Source organism: Mirounga angustirostris, unplaced genomic scaffold (assembly GCF_029215605.1).
Source record: "Mirounga angustirostris isolate CCGP_5_RB_7025 unplaced genomic scaffold, mMirAng1.0.hap1 SCAF_7, whole genome shotgun sequence".
NCBI lineage: Eukaryota > Metazoa > Chordata > Mammalia > Carnivora > Phocidae > Mirounga > Mirounga angustirostris.
In genome coordinates, this window is record NW_026991715.1 from 145612108 (window position 1) to 145624494 (window position 12387).

A 12387-nucleotide genomic window follows, 5' to 3' on the forward strand; every position below is an offset into this window, starting at 1 on the left:
TTTACTACCAAAAAATCAAGTAAACACAAAAAAGACAGGAATGCAGGAAATGAAGGACAAAAAAAGCTACAAGGTATATACAAAACAAATAGGAAACTAACACAAGGAAGCCCCTCCTTATCAGTAACTTTTTTCTTTTATTTTTTTTTAGATTTATTTATTTATTTGAGAGAGAGAGAGCAGGGGAGAGACACAGAAAGAGGGAGAGTCTCCTAAGCAGACTCCACACTGAAGGGCTCAATCTCATGACCCTGAGCAGAAAACAAGAGTCAGATGCTCAACCGACTGAGTCGCCCAGGCCCCCCACTAATTATTTCAAATATAAATTGATTAAACTCTCCAGTCAAAAAACAGAATGGCAGAATGGATTAAAAACCATGGTCCAACTATATGCTGTCTACAGGAGACTCACTTTAGATCCAGATGTTATGGGTGAGAGAGAGTCTATGTCATGTGGATGGAGATCTTGATCCTTGGGTTCCGAAGGAGAAGATTTACACAGGCATTGGCGCTCAAAATAAAAAATAAAGATAGCCAGAAGGAAAGCAGCAAGCACAGAGCAGTTTGTTAAAGTGAAAGTCCACTCTCAAAGTGGGAGAACAGGACAGGTTCCATGAAGTGGAAATGGCCCCTAAGTGGTTTTGGGATTGGATATTCTTGGGTCTCTCTGGGCTGGCAGGAGCTGTGACTTACGGTGGGGTGGTCTCTAATGGAGGCTATTTCCAATCATTTGGGAAACTCCTCCCACAGGTTAGGAAGGGGAGTTTTTTTACCCTACAAGGTTTGTATGGGAACTGTCATGGAGGCCTTCCTCCATCTGTTGAGACTGTTCCCACAATGCAAATGCATTATAATGAGTCTAGGGTTTACTCTGGGGCAGAGGTGGAAGAGAAGAGTGCATACTCCACACCTGTGGCTCTTTGGCTCATCAGCTCCAAGGTCTTGGAAGCCATAAGGTCAGGATGTTGTGCCCCCAGGCTTCCAGGGTTTAGCTTATCACCATCCTTGCCTCTAGTTCGGGTCTCTGTCATCCCCCTTCAGAGCCTTGAGACTCTGCCTTGGGGTGTTCCTTCCACCACTCCTGTCTAGCTTCTACTTAACACAAAGACATAAACAGACGGAAAGTGAAAAGATAGTTGTACACCCATGTTCACAGCAGCATTATTCACAATAGCTAAAATGAGGGAGCAACTCAAGTTCCCATCAACAAATGAATGGAGAAGCAAAATGGGCTATATGCATCCAATGGAATATTATTCTGCCTTAAAAAGAAAAGAAATTTTGATATATGCTACAGTATGGTTGAAGCTCGAGGACGTTATATTAAGTGAAATAAATCAGTCACATAAAGATATATACTGTATGAGGGACTTAGGGTAGTCAAAATCGTAAAGAGAGAAAGTGGAATGTTGGCTGTTAGGAGGATGGGGAGGGTAGGGAGTTATTGTTTAATGGTATAGAGTTTCAGTTTTGCAAGATGAGAACAGTTCTGGAGATGGATGGTGGTGATATTGCTCAATAAAAATTTACTTAATATCACCAAATTGTGTACTTAAAAGTGGATAAGATGGTACATTTTAGAATATGTATATTCTACCACAGTAAAAAAAAAAATTGAAAAAGAAAAGAGTAAATTTAGAGCATCTCAGCAAAAACTCACAGGCCAATTTTAGTAGCCCCAGAAACAAAGAAGCCAAAGAGGGGCTAAGATCTCAGAGACAAAGGAGCTGTGATGTTTCTGACCCAGCACTGATCTCCATTCCAACATTTTTATTTAAATTATCTTTTCTCTAAAGTTGGCTTGAGAGATTTAAGTTTACAAAGACATTTGAGTCATCCCAAAGACCAGCTATACAAAGGACTCTATCAGTGATCAAAAGAGATACATAATTGGAAGGGATTCAAGTGACTTCTCTATTGTCTGCCACCTTACAGATCACAGATGGTTAGACCACAAACCACTACTCAATATCGCTGCCACCAATGGGGAAACCAAGTGGTGGCACACAAATCAATACCAGAAATAGGCTTAGTCCTGAACTAGAAATAGAAAGAGAGTCATAAACAAAAAACACAGAAGCTGAAGAAGTCAACAAGAGCAGAGCCCTGTTGCACCGTCCTGAAATTTCCATCAGCCCTTGCCTGCACGAGAGCTTTGCTAAGAGTGTCCTTCTTGGGCAGCACTGTTGGTTAGATCTCCTGAGCCCATCTGCACCTTCATGGGCCTGACACTTTAAACAGAAGACTCCAGAAATAAATATTATAAAGAGAAAATAATTGTTATTTGTAATTTTCCAGAGGTTCTGAACTTAGAAAACTGGCTCAACAGTCTTACATACAAGTATTTAAAGGACACACACACACACACACACGTGCACCCAGAGGCAAGGGTAGCAAAGTTACAAGGTTACAGTTAGTCTGTCATTGATGGAAACACAGTTTATTCACACAATGACAGTATCTCCACTGGTCATCTCATACCAGTTATTGGTCATCTCATACCAGTTATTGCATATCAGAAATAATGTTCTTTTCATCAGCGACTAAGTAACTTAGAAGAAAGGACCCAAGTGTTCATTTCTACCAGGAACTTCAGCAAAACAGAGTGATCTGTTGGCTGGTGGTAGTGTGGAGGCTGCGAAGTTGTTTTGTTTTGTTTCAATCTGAGGGAGCAGCATGCTTTTCTTTTTTTAACATGTGATTCCATGACAGTGGATGATGGAGTGCATATTTCTTGCAAATGGAGGCAGGCCAAGGTATCCATTTTGCTTTCACAAATCTAGGTGTCTTTTGAACCTGATGAAGCAGCTTCTTTCCTTGATGGGACTTCACTGTACTATTCTGCCATATAAGGTTAACTAATTTTGCATGTTTTTTTGTGCATGAATAAATACAATAGAAATCCAACTTGTCCGTGATTATTAAATTGTAAAATGCACTTGGTTTTCACTACCCACCTCATTGCCCCAGCTAGAGACTCCTGAATCTTCTTTCTTCCATCACCCCCAACATTTCACTTGTCAATTTCATCCTACGATTCTCCATCACGGCTGTTATCCTGTCCCCTGACCCTCAGCCACCTCCGAGGTCACAAGCCCTTGTTTTTGTCCTGATATATTATAGTTGCCTGTTAAATGGCATGAATCATTCTGTGACTTTCAGTCTGTGCCATACCATTCACTTATTATTAAACCAATTAAATCCAGAGAAAGGGGGAGTGGGTCAGTCTGCAGTGGGTGGCTGATACCACAGGCCTATTCTGTGGCCCTCAGCAGTTCATCCTAAGACAGGAAGCTCCTCTGCTACTTGCCAGACTCAATCCCAAGGTGAGGCCTGTCTGCTTATGATCTCCTTTGCATCCACACAGCATCCCAGTGCACCACAGGGGCACTGCTGGGCTCTGGGTGCTCTTGATGTCTCAGGGCCCGTGCAGAACCTCCAAGATTCCTCCTCTGGGTTCCTGAAGATATGGCATCCATCTGGGGGTCTGGCCACTCTCCTCCTTAGCCCAAGAAGAAACTTACCTCTATCCATTTCTCCCTGAAACCAAACCAAACAAAAACAGAGACTAATTTTATTCCCTTCATGGTGTTAGTCTGTGAAAATTGCAGTTTGGCTCACCCCCCTTGCAACTTTTTCTTATCACCCCGTGGCACAAAAAGGGAATTAGTTCCTAAAGAGAGTGAACTCCTTTTACCTCTGAAGAAATCTCAGACCTTAGGGACCCAAAAGTTTGGGGGGCTAGGGGATGCCAAGATTCCTCCTATTGGTAGCAAGAATGTTTTTTTCACTCCTTCTGTTGTTTAGAAATTTAGAGAACAAAGAAAATATGGACATAGAACAATTATGGGCACAAATCACCTTGAGTTGTAATGCTTACAATTTCAATAGAAGTTCAGAGACAGAGAGTTTTATTGTCAAGAAAAAGACTACCTGTTTCTCCAACCTTCAGTCTTTCTATTCTGAAACCTTCCTTCTTCTTTTTTTTTTTTTTTGAAAGAGAGAGGGCACGTGAGTGGGGGCGGCAGAGGGAGAGGGAGAGAGAATCTTACTTAGGCTGACTCCACGCCTAGCACGGAGCCCAACGTGGAGCTGGATCTCATGACCCTGAGATCATGACCTGAGCTGAAATCAAGAGTCGGATGCTTAATCGATTGAGCCACCCTGGCGCCCCTGAAACTTTCCTTCTTGAGGCACCAGAATTCTCTTTGTAGAGTATCAGGTGGATCTTGGGGCTCCCCTGACCTATAGAACAAATCCTGAATGTTTACTTCCTATATCAAGCTTTCTGTGACAAGCCCAGAGCAACCTAATGTCTCCCTTCCCTGGACTCCTGTTATTAGTCTGCCACAGAAGGTTGCTTGCAACTGTAATTATTCTATGTTTCTGTTTTCTTTTTCTCCCACCCAATTAGCCTCCAAGTTTATGAACTCAAGAAAAAAAAAGCTGTTCTTGCTACCCAAATTTCACATGAAGATAGGATTCCATTTCCAGTATGAGAAGACAGCTTTTCTCAGCAGCAGAATTGTAGGCTAAAACGATTGTATGCCCTTAAAAGAATGAACAAACTTTGTCTGGAGGTCTTCTGCTCTATGGAATAATGTTACTTGATTTGTTTCTCCACTTGGATGGTCAAAAATATAAATTAAAATATATCCTTCCAAATAGGCTAATAAAGAGACTGAATGAAAAATCTCCACTTGTCCAGTAAAATGTCAGTGAACTCTATTGGAAATATTAGAAATAAAATCATTCCAATAGGTTTCCTTGACAGGTTGTGGTTGGTTATATATGGTAGTGACTCCTGTCATTTTCCACACTGTGGAGTCAATGGAAAACAACAGTGTTTGTACAGCACCCCCAGGCAAGTCAGAGAGGCCGCTGTGGGTTAGAAAGCAGCTGCCCATGCCCCCTGAATGTGACGGGGACACCTCGCATTTCATTCACGGCTCATGGATTCGGAAACAATGCAGGATGAATCCACACCTTCAAATTTATCTGGTATAATTTTTTAAATGACAGTAACAGCAAAAACTGAAGAAGGCTACAACCGATTCTTCTTTCTCCTTTCATTTTTGCTTTCAACCTCAGCGATGTCCAAGGTCACAAACCAGTCCTCTGTACTCGGTCGGGAGTGTGAATGCCCCTGGATGCATAATCATTGAAATAGTTTTCTGTTTCCTTCCTCTCTCACTTCCCTTAGGAAGAAAAAATTTTAAGACCCCATTCATCCACCTTCTCACATCCATGGAACTCAGGTTTGCCTAAGACAGTCTGTGCCGGTTAATGAACTAATGACGTCTCAGCATGTTGAGCTCAACAAAAGTAAACTCTTAGCCAGAGCTGAGTGTGATTTAATGACAAATATACAGCAAGTTGCTCAGAGGATTGCCCAGGCACAAAGGATCTTCTCCAAACTATTTTAAGTATTGTCTTTAGGAAACAAATAGGCTACATTTGGAGGTTTTCAGGCAAACCGTTTTTGTCAGATACTTCTCAGCTATCAAACGAACGAAGACACTTTCCTATTTCAGTAATTTAGACATCAGCATTTTTTTGTCCAAGCTAAAATAAGCCACCTAAACATAGGATAAGAGCAGATACCAAAATGACAAGGGTCTATGTTTTATTTATTAATGCCTGGAATGGAGATATCACTGCCTTCGCCCTGAGTCTCCCCTCCTTACCCCCGGGCACCACACACCAGAGGATTAAACAGCCAGAGTCTATCCTTTAGAGACATGTATGGAGGCAAAGCATTTCAAATGACTTTCAGGAGCTAGCTAAACATGTCTGATTGGGGGATGGGAGACAAGGAAGGAGTTTAGCTTTGAACACATGCCAATTCCATCTGAAACATTTAAGAACAGCCAACTTTGCTACAGGCACTCATTTACTTAGTTCCAGAAGTAAATTAATAGGACAGAATTGGAAACTGCAGGTGGGAATGAATTAATGTCTTGTAGGGTTATTGGTAATGCCCAAAATGCTTTGTAAACTAAAAGTACTCCATAAAGATGTCATTATAAGTATCTTTATCATTAGGAGTAGCAAGATTAATAATGATGAAGCAAGTCAAGGAAGCAAAGTTGGATTTTATTTTCTTTGTTTTTCGTGCAAAGAAGAATGTGTCAAATTAGTAAAAGTTATACGGTAGAGCCATACAGTAAATCCCATCAGGGAGACCAGCGGATCATTGGGTTATCCTGGTTCAGAGAACACCTAGCTATACATTATTTGTAAAGTCTCTCTCCCTTGCTTTAAATGTTTCTCTTTGCTTGATAAAGGCCAGAGGTCAGGAGTTATGTACGTGATCATGACCTCCACATATTTGTGGTCTGACTCTTATTTGCTAAGTAGCTCAGGCCTCAACATAGTTCCTATGGAGGTAGTTTTGAAGTTATGTCAGAATTACCATATGTTTTCTTGACTTCTGTGACCGAAGAGCAGGAACCCACTGATAGCCAACCCCTGCTGAGTCTTGCATCCTCAGTAATCCTTGTGGGTGACATGCCGTCCACACATTTACTCATTTAATCTCTGCAACAGCCTCGTGATATAGGTACCATTATTGTTCTTGTTCTACAGGTTTTTAAAAGCTGAGGCTTACAGGCGTGAACTAACTCACCCAGAAATTCCATCCCACATCCGTCTAGCACCAAAAATCCACGCACTCACCATGAGGAAAGTCTGTTCTCTGTGTGTGTTCACAGTGACCCGACAGAATATTCAGTGATGGGAAATGGACAATGTTGCATTCACGTAGCCTCCTGTGTCCTCTTTTTCTCCCCTACCCCTACCTTCTTCTCTGCCCTCTTCCTCCAGTTTGGCCTCATTTCAACTCTTCCCTTGACTTTCTTTTTCCAAAGGCAAATATGCCATGCGAGACCTCGTCCACAGGCTTCCAGGTGGGAACAATAGCAACAACGCGGCGAGTAAGGCCATGTCGGATGACACGGTGACAGCCGTCTGCTGCACCCTGCACGAGGTGATCACCAAGAACATGGAGAACGCCAAGGCCTTACGGGATGCTGGCGGCATTGAGAAGTTGGTTGGCATCTCCAAAAGCAAAGGAGATAAGTAAGTCGGACAGTGACTTCGTATCTCTGTAGGATTGGTATTGGTAGAATTAGTTCTAAGTGTGTCCAACATCCAGCCGGTTATGGATAACACTACTGAATGTCACTGGAAAGCATTTGTCGCCAATAATCAAGAGAAGGGAAATAGCACATGGTTTCCAGTCTTCCCGCCCCGTGATGAGAGCTGATCTTCCTGATAATTTCTATTTGATTACTAACTCATGACTTGGTGACTGCTATGTTCCTGGTAAGATAGACTTGACAATCCAGCATGCACACACTAGTGTGTTCCTCCAACATAGACTCGACAAGCAGCTTAACCTGAGAATGTGAAGGTATCTTTTGGTTGCTGTTCCTTTGTGGTTGCAGGTCCAAGTATTGATGACGGTCCACATCCTTTTGCCCTTTGTCTCTTCAGCTGTGCATAGTGAGTCATGTAGGGAGGGTGGGGGGAGCAAAAGGAGGGGGGCGTCTCAGTGCTGACCCACCATCCTCCCATGTTAACTGTACATTTGGGGCAAATTGTTTAATTTAATGAGGCACTCTGCTATACTTCACAGTGTAAAAATGAGGAAGGGGCTGTCATAATATCCTAGAAGTAGTGATAATCACGTCTTAAAGGAAGAATAGAAGTTTTCCAGGCAGAGGGGATGGTGGTGAGGAAGGACTTTTATGCAAGTGGCATAAAGAAAGATAAGGCTCTGTGTCCAAGCAACCGCACCACTGAGAATGGAAATGTCCCCAGTTTGATTTAAGAATCAATGGTATCTTACTGCATGCAACCAAAACATATCTTCAGCAGCCAGAGCGTCATTATATCAGCAAGCTGTCAATGTTACAGAAGCATTCGCAAACCTTAATTAAATTTTGCCTCCTGGAAATCTCTCAGTGTAACCAATGAGATTAAGAGGGTAAACCCTTTGTTATCAAAAGTCTACTTCTTGACTTTTCATTCCCTACCTCCCTCATTTCTTGACATCTAAATGCTAAATAATTTTTCTTCTGTTGTTAAAGGCTGTGAGGGAGGTAAACTTAGACTTTTTGGAAATTCTCTCATTATTTCATTTGATTCAGGATATTACCATTGTGTTAGAAAAGAAGTCTCAGGTTTCTATGTAAGCACCCTGAGACCTTCCAGTAAGTTTAATCAACAATTTAGTATTAGTATTCCAGTACTTTTCTATATCAAGTAGAGGAGCCCCATTGGACTCATGTAATAATGGTGCAAGAAAGATGGTTGGCTTGAATTATACCTTATTATATTGGACTTCAAATAAATTGCTGTTCCACATAGACAGGAGACCACACAGTTTTCTTCTTCATGTAGCTTCAGTAGAACCTTGGAATCTCTAATTAAAATGCTTCTCTGTTTTGAGCATTAGGAGCTTAATATGTTAATTTTTTTAAGCAAACACACACACAAAATGAGACCATCATCCACAAAAACACTCCAACATATTGGTGCATATTGGTGAGATGTTTAAAGATTCTTTTCTCTGAACTATAAGACGAGAAAGTTTGAGGGGTGGTCTGGCATATATTAATTTCTTCCACCTGTGTGGGCATCCCTACTACAGTAAACATCCCTCAATGGGCCTTAAAAGAGAAGAGATGCTTTTATCAGTCCTGTGGTCAAAGAAAATTACTTGGTGAAACTAATTTAAAAATCATTTGAAGAAACCATCCATGAAAGAGTGTACATCCACATTGCCAGTCCAGAAAATGGTCCTATTAGGTCTTGTCCAATCTTGATTATTGTTAACGGGATGTTTTTTTCACTATGGATGATCTCATAACTGTCTGCTGATTTGATTGGAAGTTTCTTTATGGAATAGTGACGTTTCATCTCATTGTTCCTTGACCTTTTTTTCCAATGTTAATAGTCAAGATTTACACCAAGTTTAATAAGAAGTGTTGAAATGGGTGGAGTTGGGCATCTTCCCATTTCTCCTGCTTATCTCTTTTTTAAGAATTTATTTATTTATTATTTGAGAGAGAGAAAGAGAGAGGGAGAGAAAGCAGGGGGAGGAGCTGAGGAGAGGGAGAGAATCCCAAGCAGACTCCATGCTCCACACAGAGACCGACAGAGGGCTTGATCCCATGACCCTGAAATCACAACCTGAGCCAAAATCAAGAGTCAGTGCTTAACCGACTGGGCTGCCCAGGCTCCCCTTACCTCTTTTTTATATAATGATTAATTTGAGGATCAAAACAGGGTTTTTATAACTGCATATAGCCTCATCTCCCACCTACACTTCAGTTTTGTTACTGCTTCTCAATACCCTTCAAGAAATCCAGAAGAGGGGCACCTGGGTGGCTCAGTTGTTGGGCGTCTGCCTTCAGCTCGGGTCATGATCCCAGGGTCCTGGGATCGAGCCCCGCATCAGGCTCCCTGCTCAGGGGGAAGCCTGCTTCTCCCTTTCCCACTCCTCCTGCTTCTGTTCCCGCTCTCGCTGTCTCTCTCTCTCTCTCTGTCAAATAAACAAATGGAATCTTGAGAGAAAAAAAAAAAGTTAAAAAAAAAAAAAGAAATCCAGAAGAATTATTCTGAATTTCAACACTAAACTCACCACTTCACTCAATTCTGTTATGACATGAAGCACTGAGATTCCCAAGGCCTTCTGGCCACATTTCAACAAAACAGAAATTCTTTATTGAAAAGAGAGTTTTTGAAATTGGGGATTAGTTAATAATTGGAAAGGGGAGGGATAGCAGTTTGCTCTAGTTAATTTACAAAATCCTTGCAAATCTGTCCTCCCTAAAATGTCCTTAAAAAATTATTATCAGAAACAAGTTTAATTCAAACCTGATTTTTAAATTTCAGATAGCAAGATAAAACACAGGTGGAAAAATGTGCCTACCTGTGATCCTCCATTCTGATGCATTTGTATGTTTCATTTCTAAATATACACAAACTTAAACATGCTGTGCTATTAACAAGTCAGACTAGTGAGGTATCAATCACCGTCTGTTTGAACTGTAGCTTGCTAATACAACCACCAGGACTGGAGTTCTGGTGTCCTACAGCTTGGAATAGCTGTGCTGAACACACACAACCAATTGCACCAGCTGACATCCTCAGTCACCCCTAATTGCACAACTTTAGTGAGGATCAGACATTGTGTAATCATTAATGACTCTTACAGGAGTCTTACTATTTTCAAGTCTTGATAAACTATTCTTTTCACATCGTTTGAAACACATATTATGGACATTCTGCCACATCCATCTACTTTGAGGGTACATTTGTGTTTTTTCCTAAGTTTAAAAATTATATAGGAAATAGTGCATTGCATGTGTCACTGTAGTTTGTCGTAAGACAGAAAAGCTGTCAACCGTCTCATCTGTTGCTTGTCAGTGAGGAAGTGTGTACTGTGGCTTAGGCTATAGTCACTTGTCACATTAGAAACACTCAATTGTTCAAGTCCTTCAATCAATAGTAATAGTTGTTCAAGTAGAAGTTGCTATGGTACCAATCTAGTGATGGACTTTTAAAGTCTAAAAAAGCAGTGTTTGTTTGACCTTCACATGTTATATATTGTAATATACTGGCATTTTAATTGAGAAGTTAAAACCCACTATTCATTACACATTCGTAGTCTTTTTCTATTTTGTAACTAAGCAAGAAGTAGAAACAAAATATTACACTGTTTCCAAGGAATTTTTGCATACTAGATATGTCTCAGCTACCTTACCACTACCTGAATATTCATATATGTTCCTCAAGAGTTGCTTGACTATTGTCATGGACAAATACCTAGCTAACAATGATAAAATACAGCAAAACATAACAGCATTGTTCAGCATTGACTATATAAGATTAACATGTACCTGTGGCCGCATCCAGGAAAAGATCTGAAATTCTCTGTCTTTATTTTTTTTTTAAGATTTTATTTATTTATTTGACAGAGAGAGACACAGCAAGAGAGGGAACACAAGCAGGGGGAGTGGGAGAGGGAGAAGCAGGCTCCCCGCAGAGCAGGGAGCCCGACGTAGGACTCGATCCCAGGACCCTGGGATCATGACCTGAGCTGAAGGCAGTCGCTTAACCAACTGAGCCACCCAGGCGCCCTAAAATTCTCTGTCTTTAAATCAAAGGAATTTAAGGGGCGCCTGGGTGGCTCAGTCATTAAGCGTCTGCCTTCGGCTCAGGTGATGATCTCAGGGTCCTGGGATCGAGTCCCGCGTCGGGCTCCCTGCTCTGCGGGGAGCCTGCTTCTCCCTCTCCCACTCCCCCTGCTTGTGTTCCCTCTCTCGCTGTGTCTCTCTCTGTCAAATAAATAAATAAAATCTTTAAAAAAAAATCAAAGGAATTTAATATTACGTTTAGAGCATGACACTAGCATAAATTATACAATCATTTAGCGACCATCCGTTTTAGTAAAGGAAAATACATATGTCACTTATAGTTCATCTTTCATAGACAAAAAAAATTTTTGAAATTTATAAGGACTCTACATTTTTTTTTCCTTTAAAAATACATGACATAGACAACTGATGAATTGTTGAACACTACCTCTGAAACTAATGATGTACTATATGTTGGCTAATTGAATTTAAATTAAAAAAAAAGAAAACCAAAAGTAATAAATAAATAAATAGATAAATAAATAAATAAATAAATAAATAAATAAATAAATAAATAAACTAAAAATACATGATATAACTAGTATTTTCAAACACAGCCAAAGTCGAATTCCATCTCAGCAATAAAAATAGCAAGAATGATTGTTAATGCTACCAGTAAGCAAATGGACGAAGGGACCTTAAACTTACTTGGTCTAAATTGCAAACTTGAGGACCCAGGAACGTAGCAGACATGTCATGGACCATGTATTAACATCTCATCATTCCATTACAACATGCACATCCTCACAACAGCCACTTACTCTGGCTCTTGAATCCAGCCTCAACCTCAGCCCATCTCACCATCTGCTCACTTTCTATTTCAAAAGCCATTTTATTTCAAAGGCATTTTTGGTCTCAGTTCAGATTTTCTCTTCTGGGAGTCCTTGGGCGGCCGCAGCACTGGTCAGCTTCAGGGCAGACTTCACCTTGGGGTCCTCACGAATGGTTACGTCCTGCCTGACTCCAGGAGTCACCATACACATAGACCAGGGGTCAGCAATCTATGGCCCAGGGGCCAAATCCCACCCACTTCCTGCCTTTGTCAATAACATTTGCTCAAAACACAGCCACTTCCACTCGCTGATGTATTATTATGACGCCTCTCGTGCTACAGTTGCAGAGCTGAGTAGCTGCGATCAAGACCATATGGCCCCCCAAAGTGGGGAATATTTATTATCTG

General features: G+C 41.0%; 1 protein-coding gene across 3 annotated transcripts in view; it reads left to right on the plus strand.

The window, feature by feature from the left end:
* The window catches only part of CTNND2 (catenin delta 2), an 894910-nt gene that overhangs the window by 839141 nt on the left and 43382 nt on the right, over positions 1–12387 (plus strand). For all 3 annotated transcript variants that reach the window (XM_064596859.1, XM_045863465.2, XM_045863474.2), the window contains one exon: positions 6870–7080. In XM_064596859.1, the coding sequence (XP_064452929.1) occupies positions 6870–7080 (211 nt within the window). The remainder of the gene's footprint in view (positions 1–6869; positions 7081–12387) is intronic.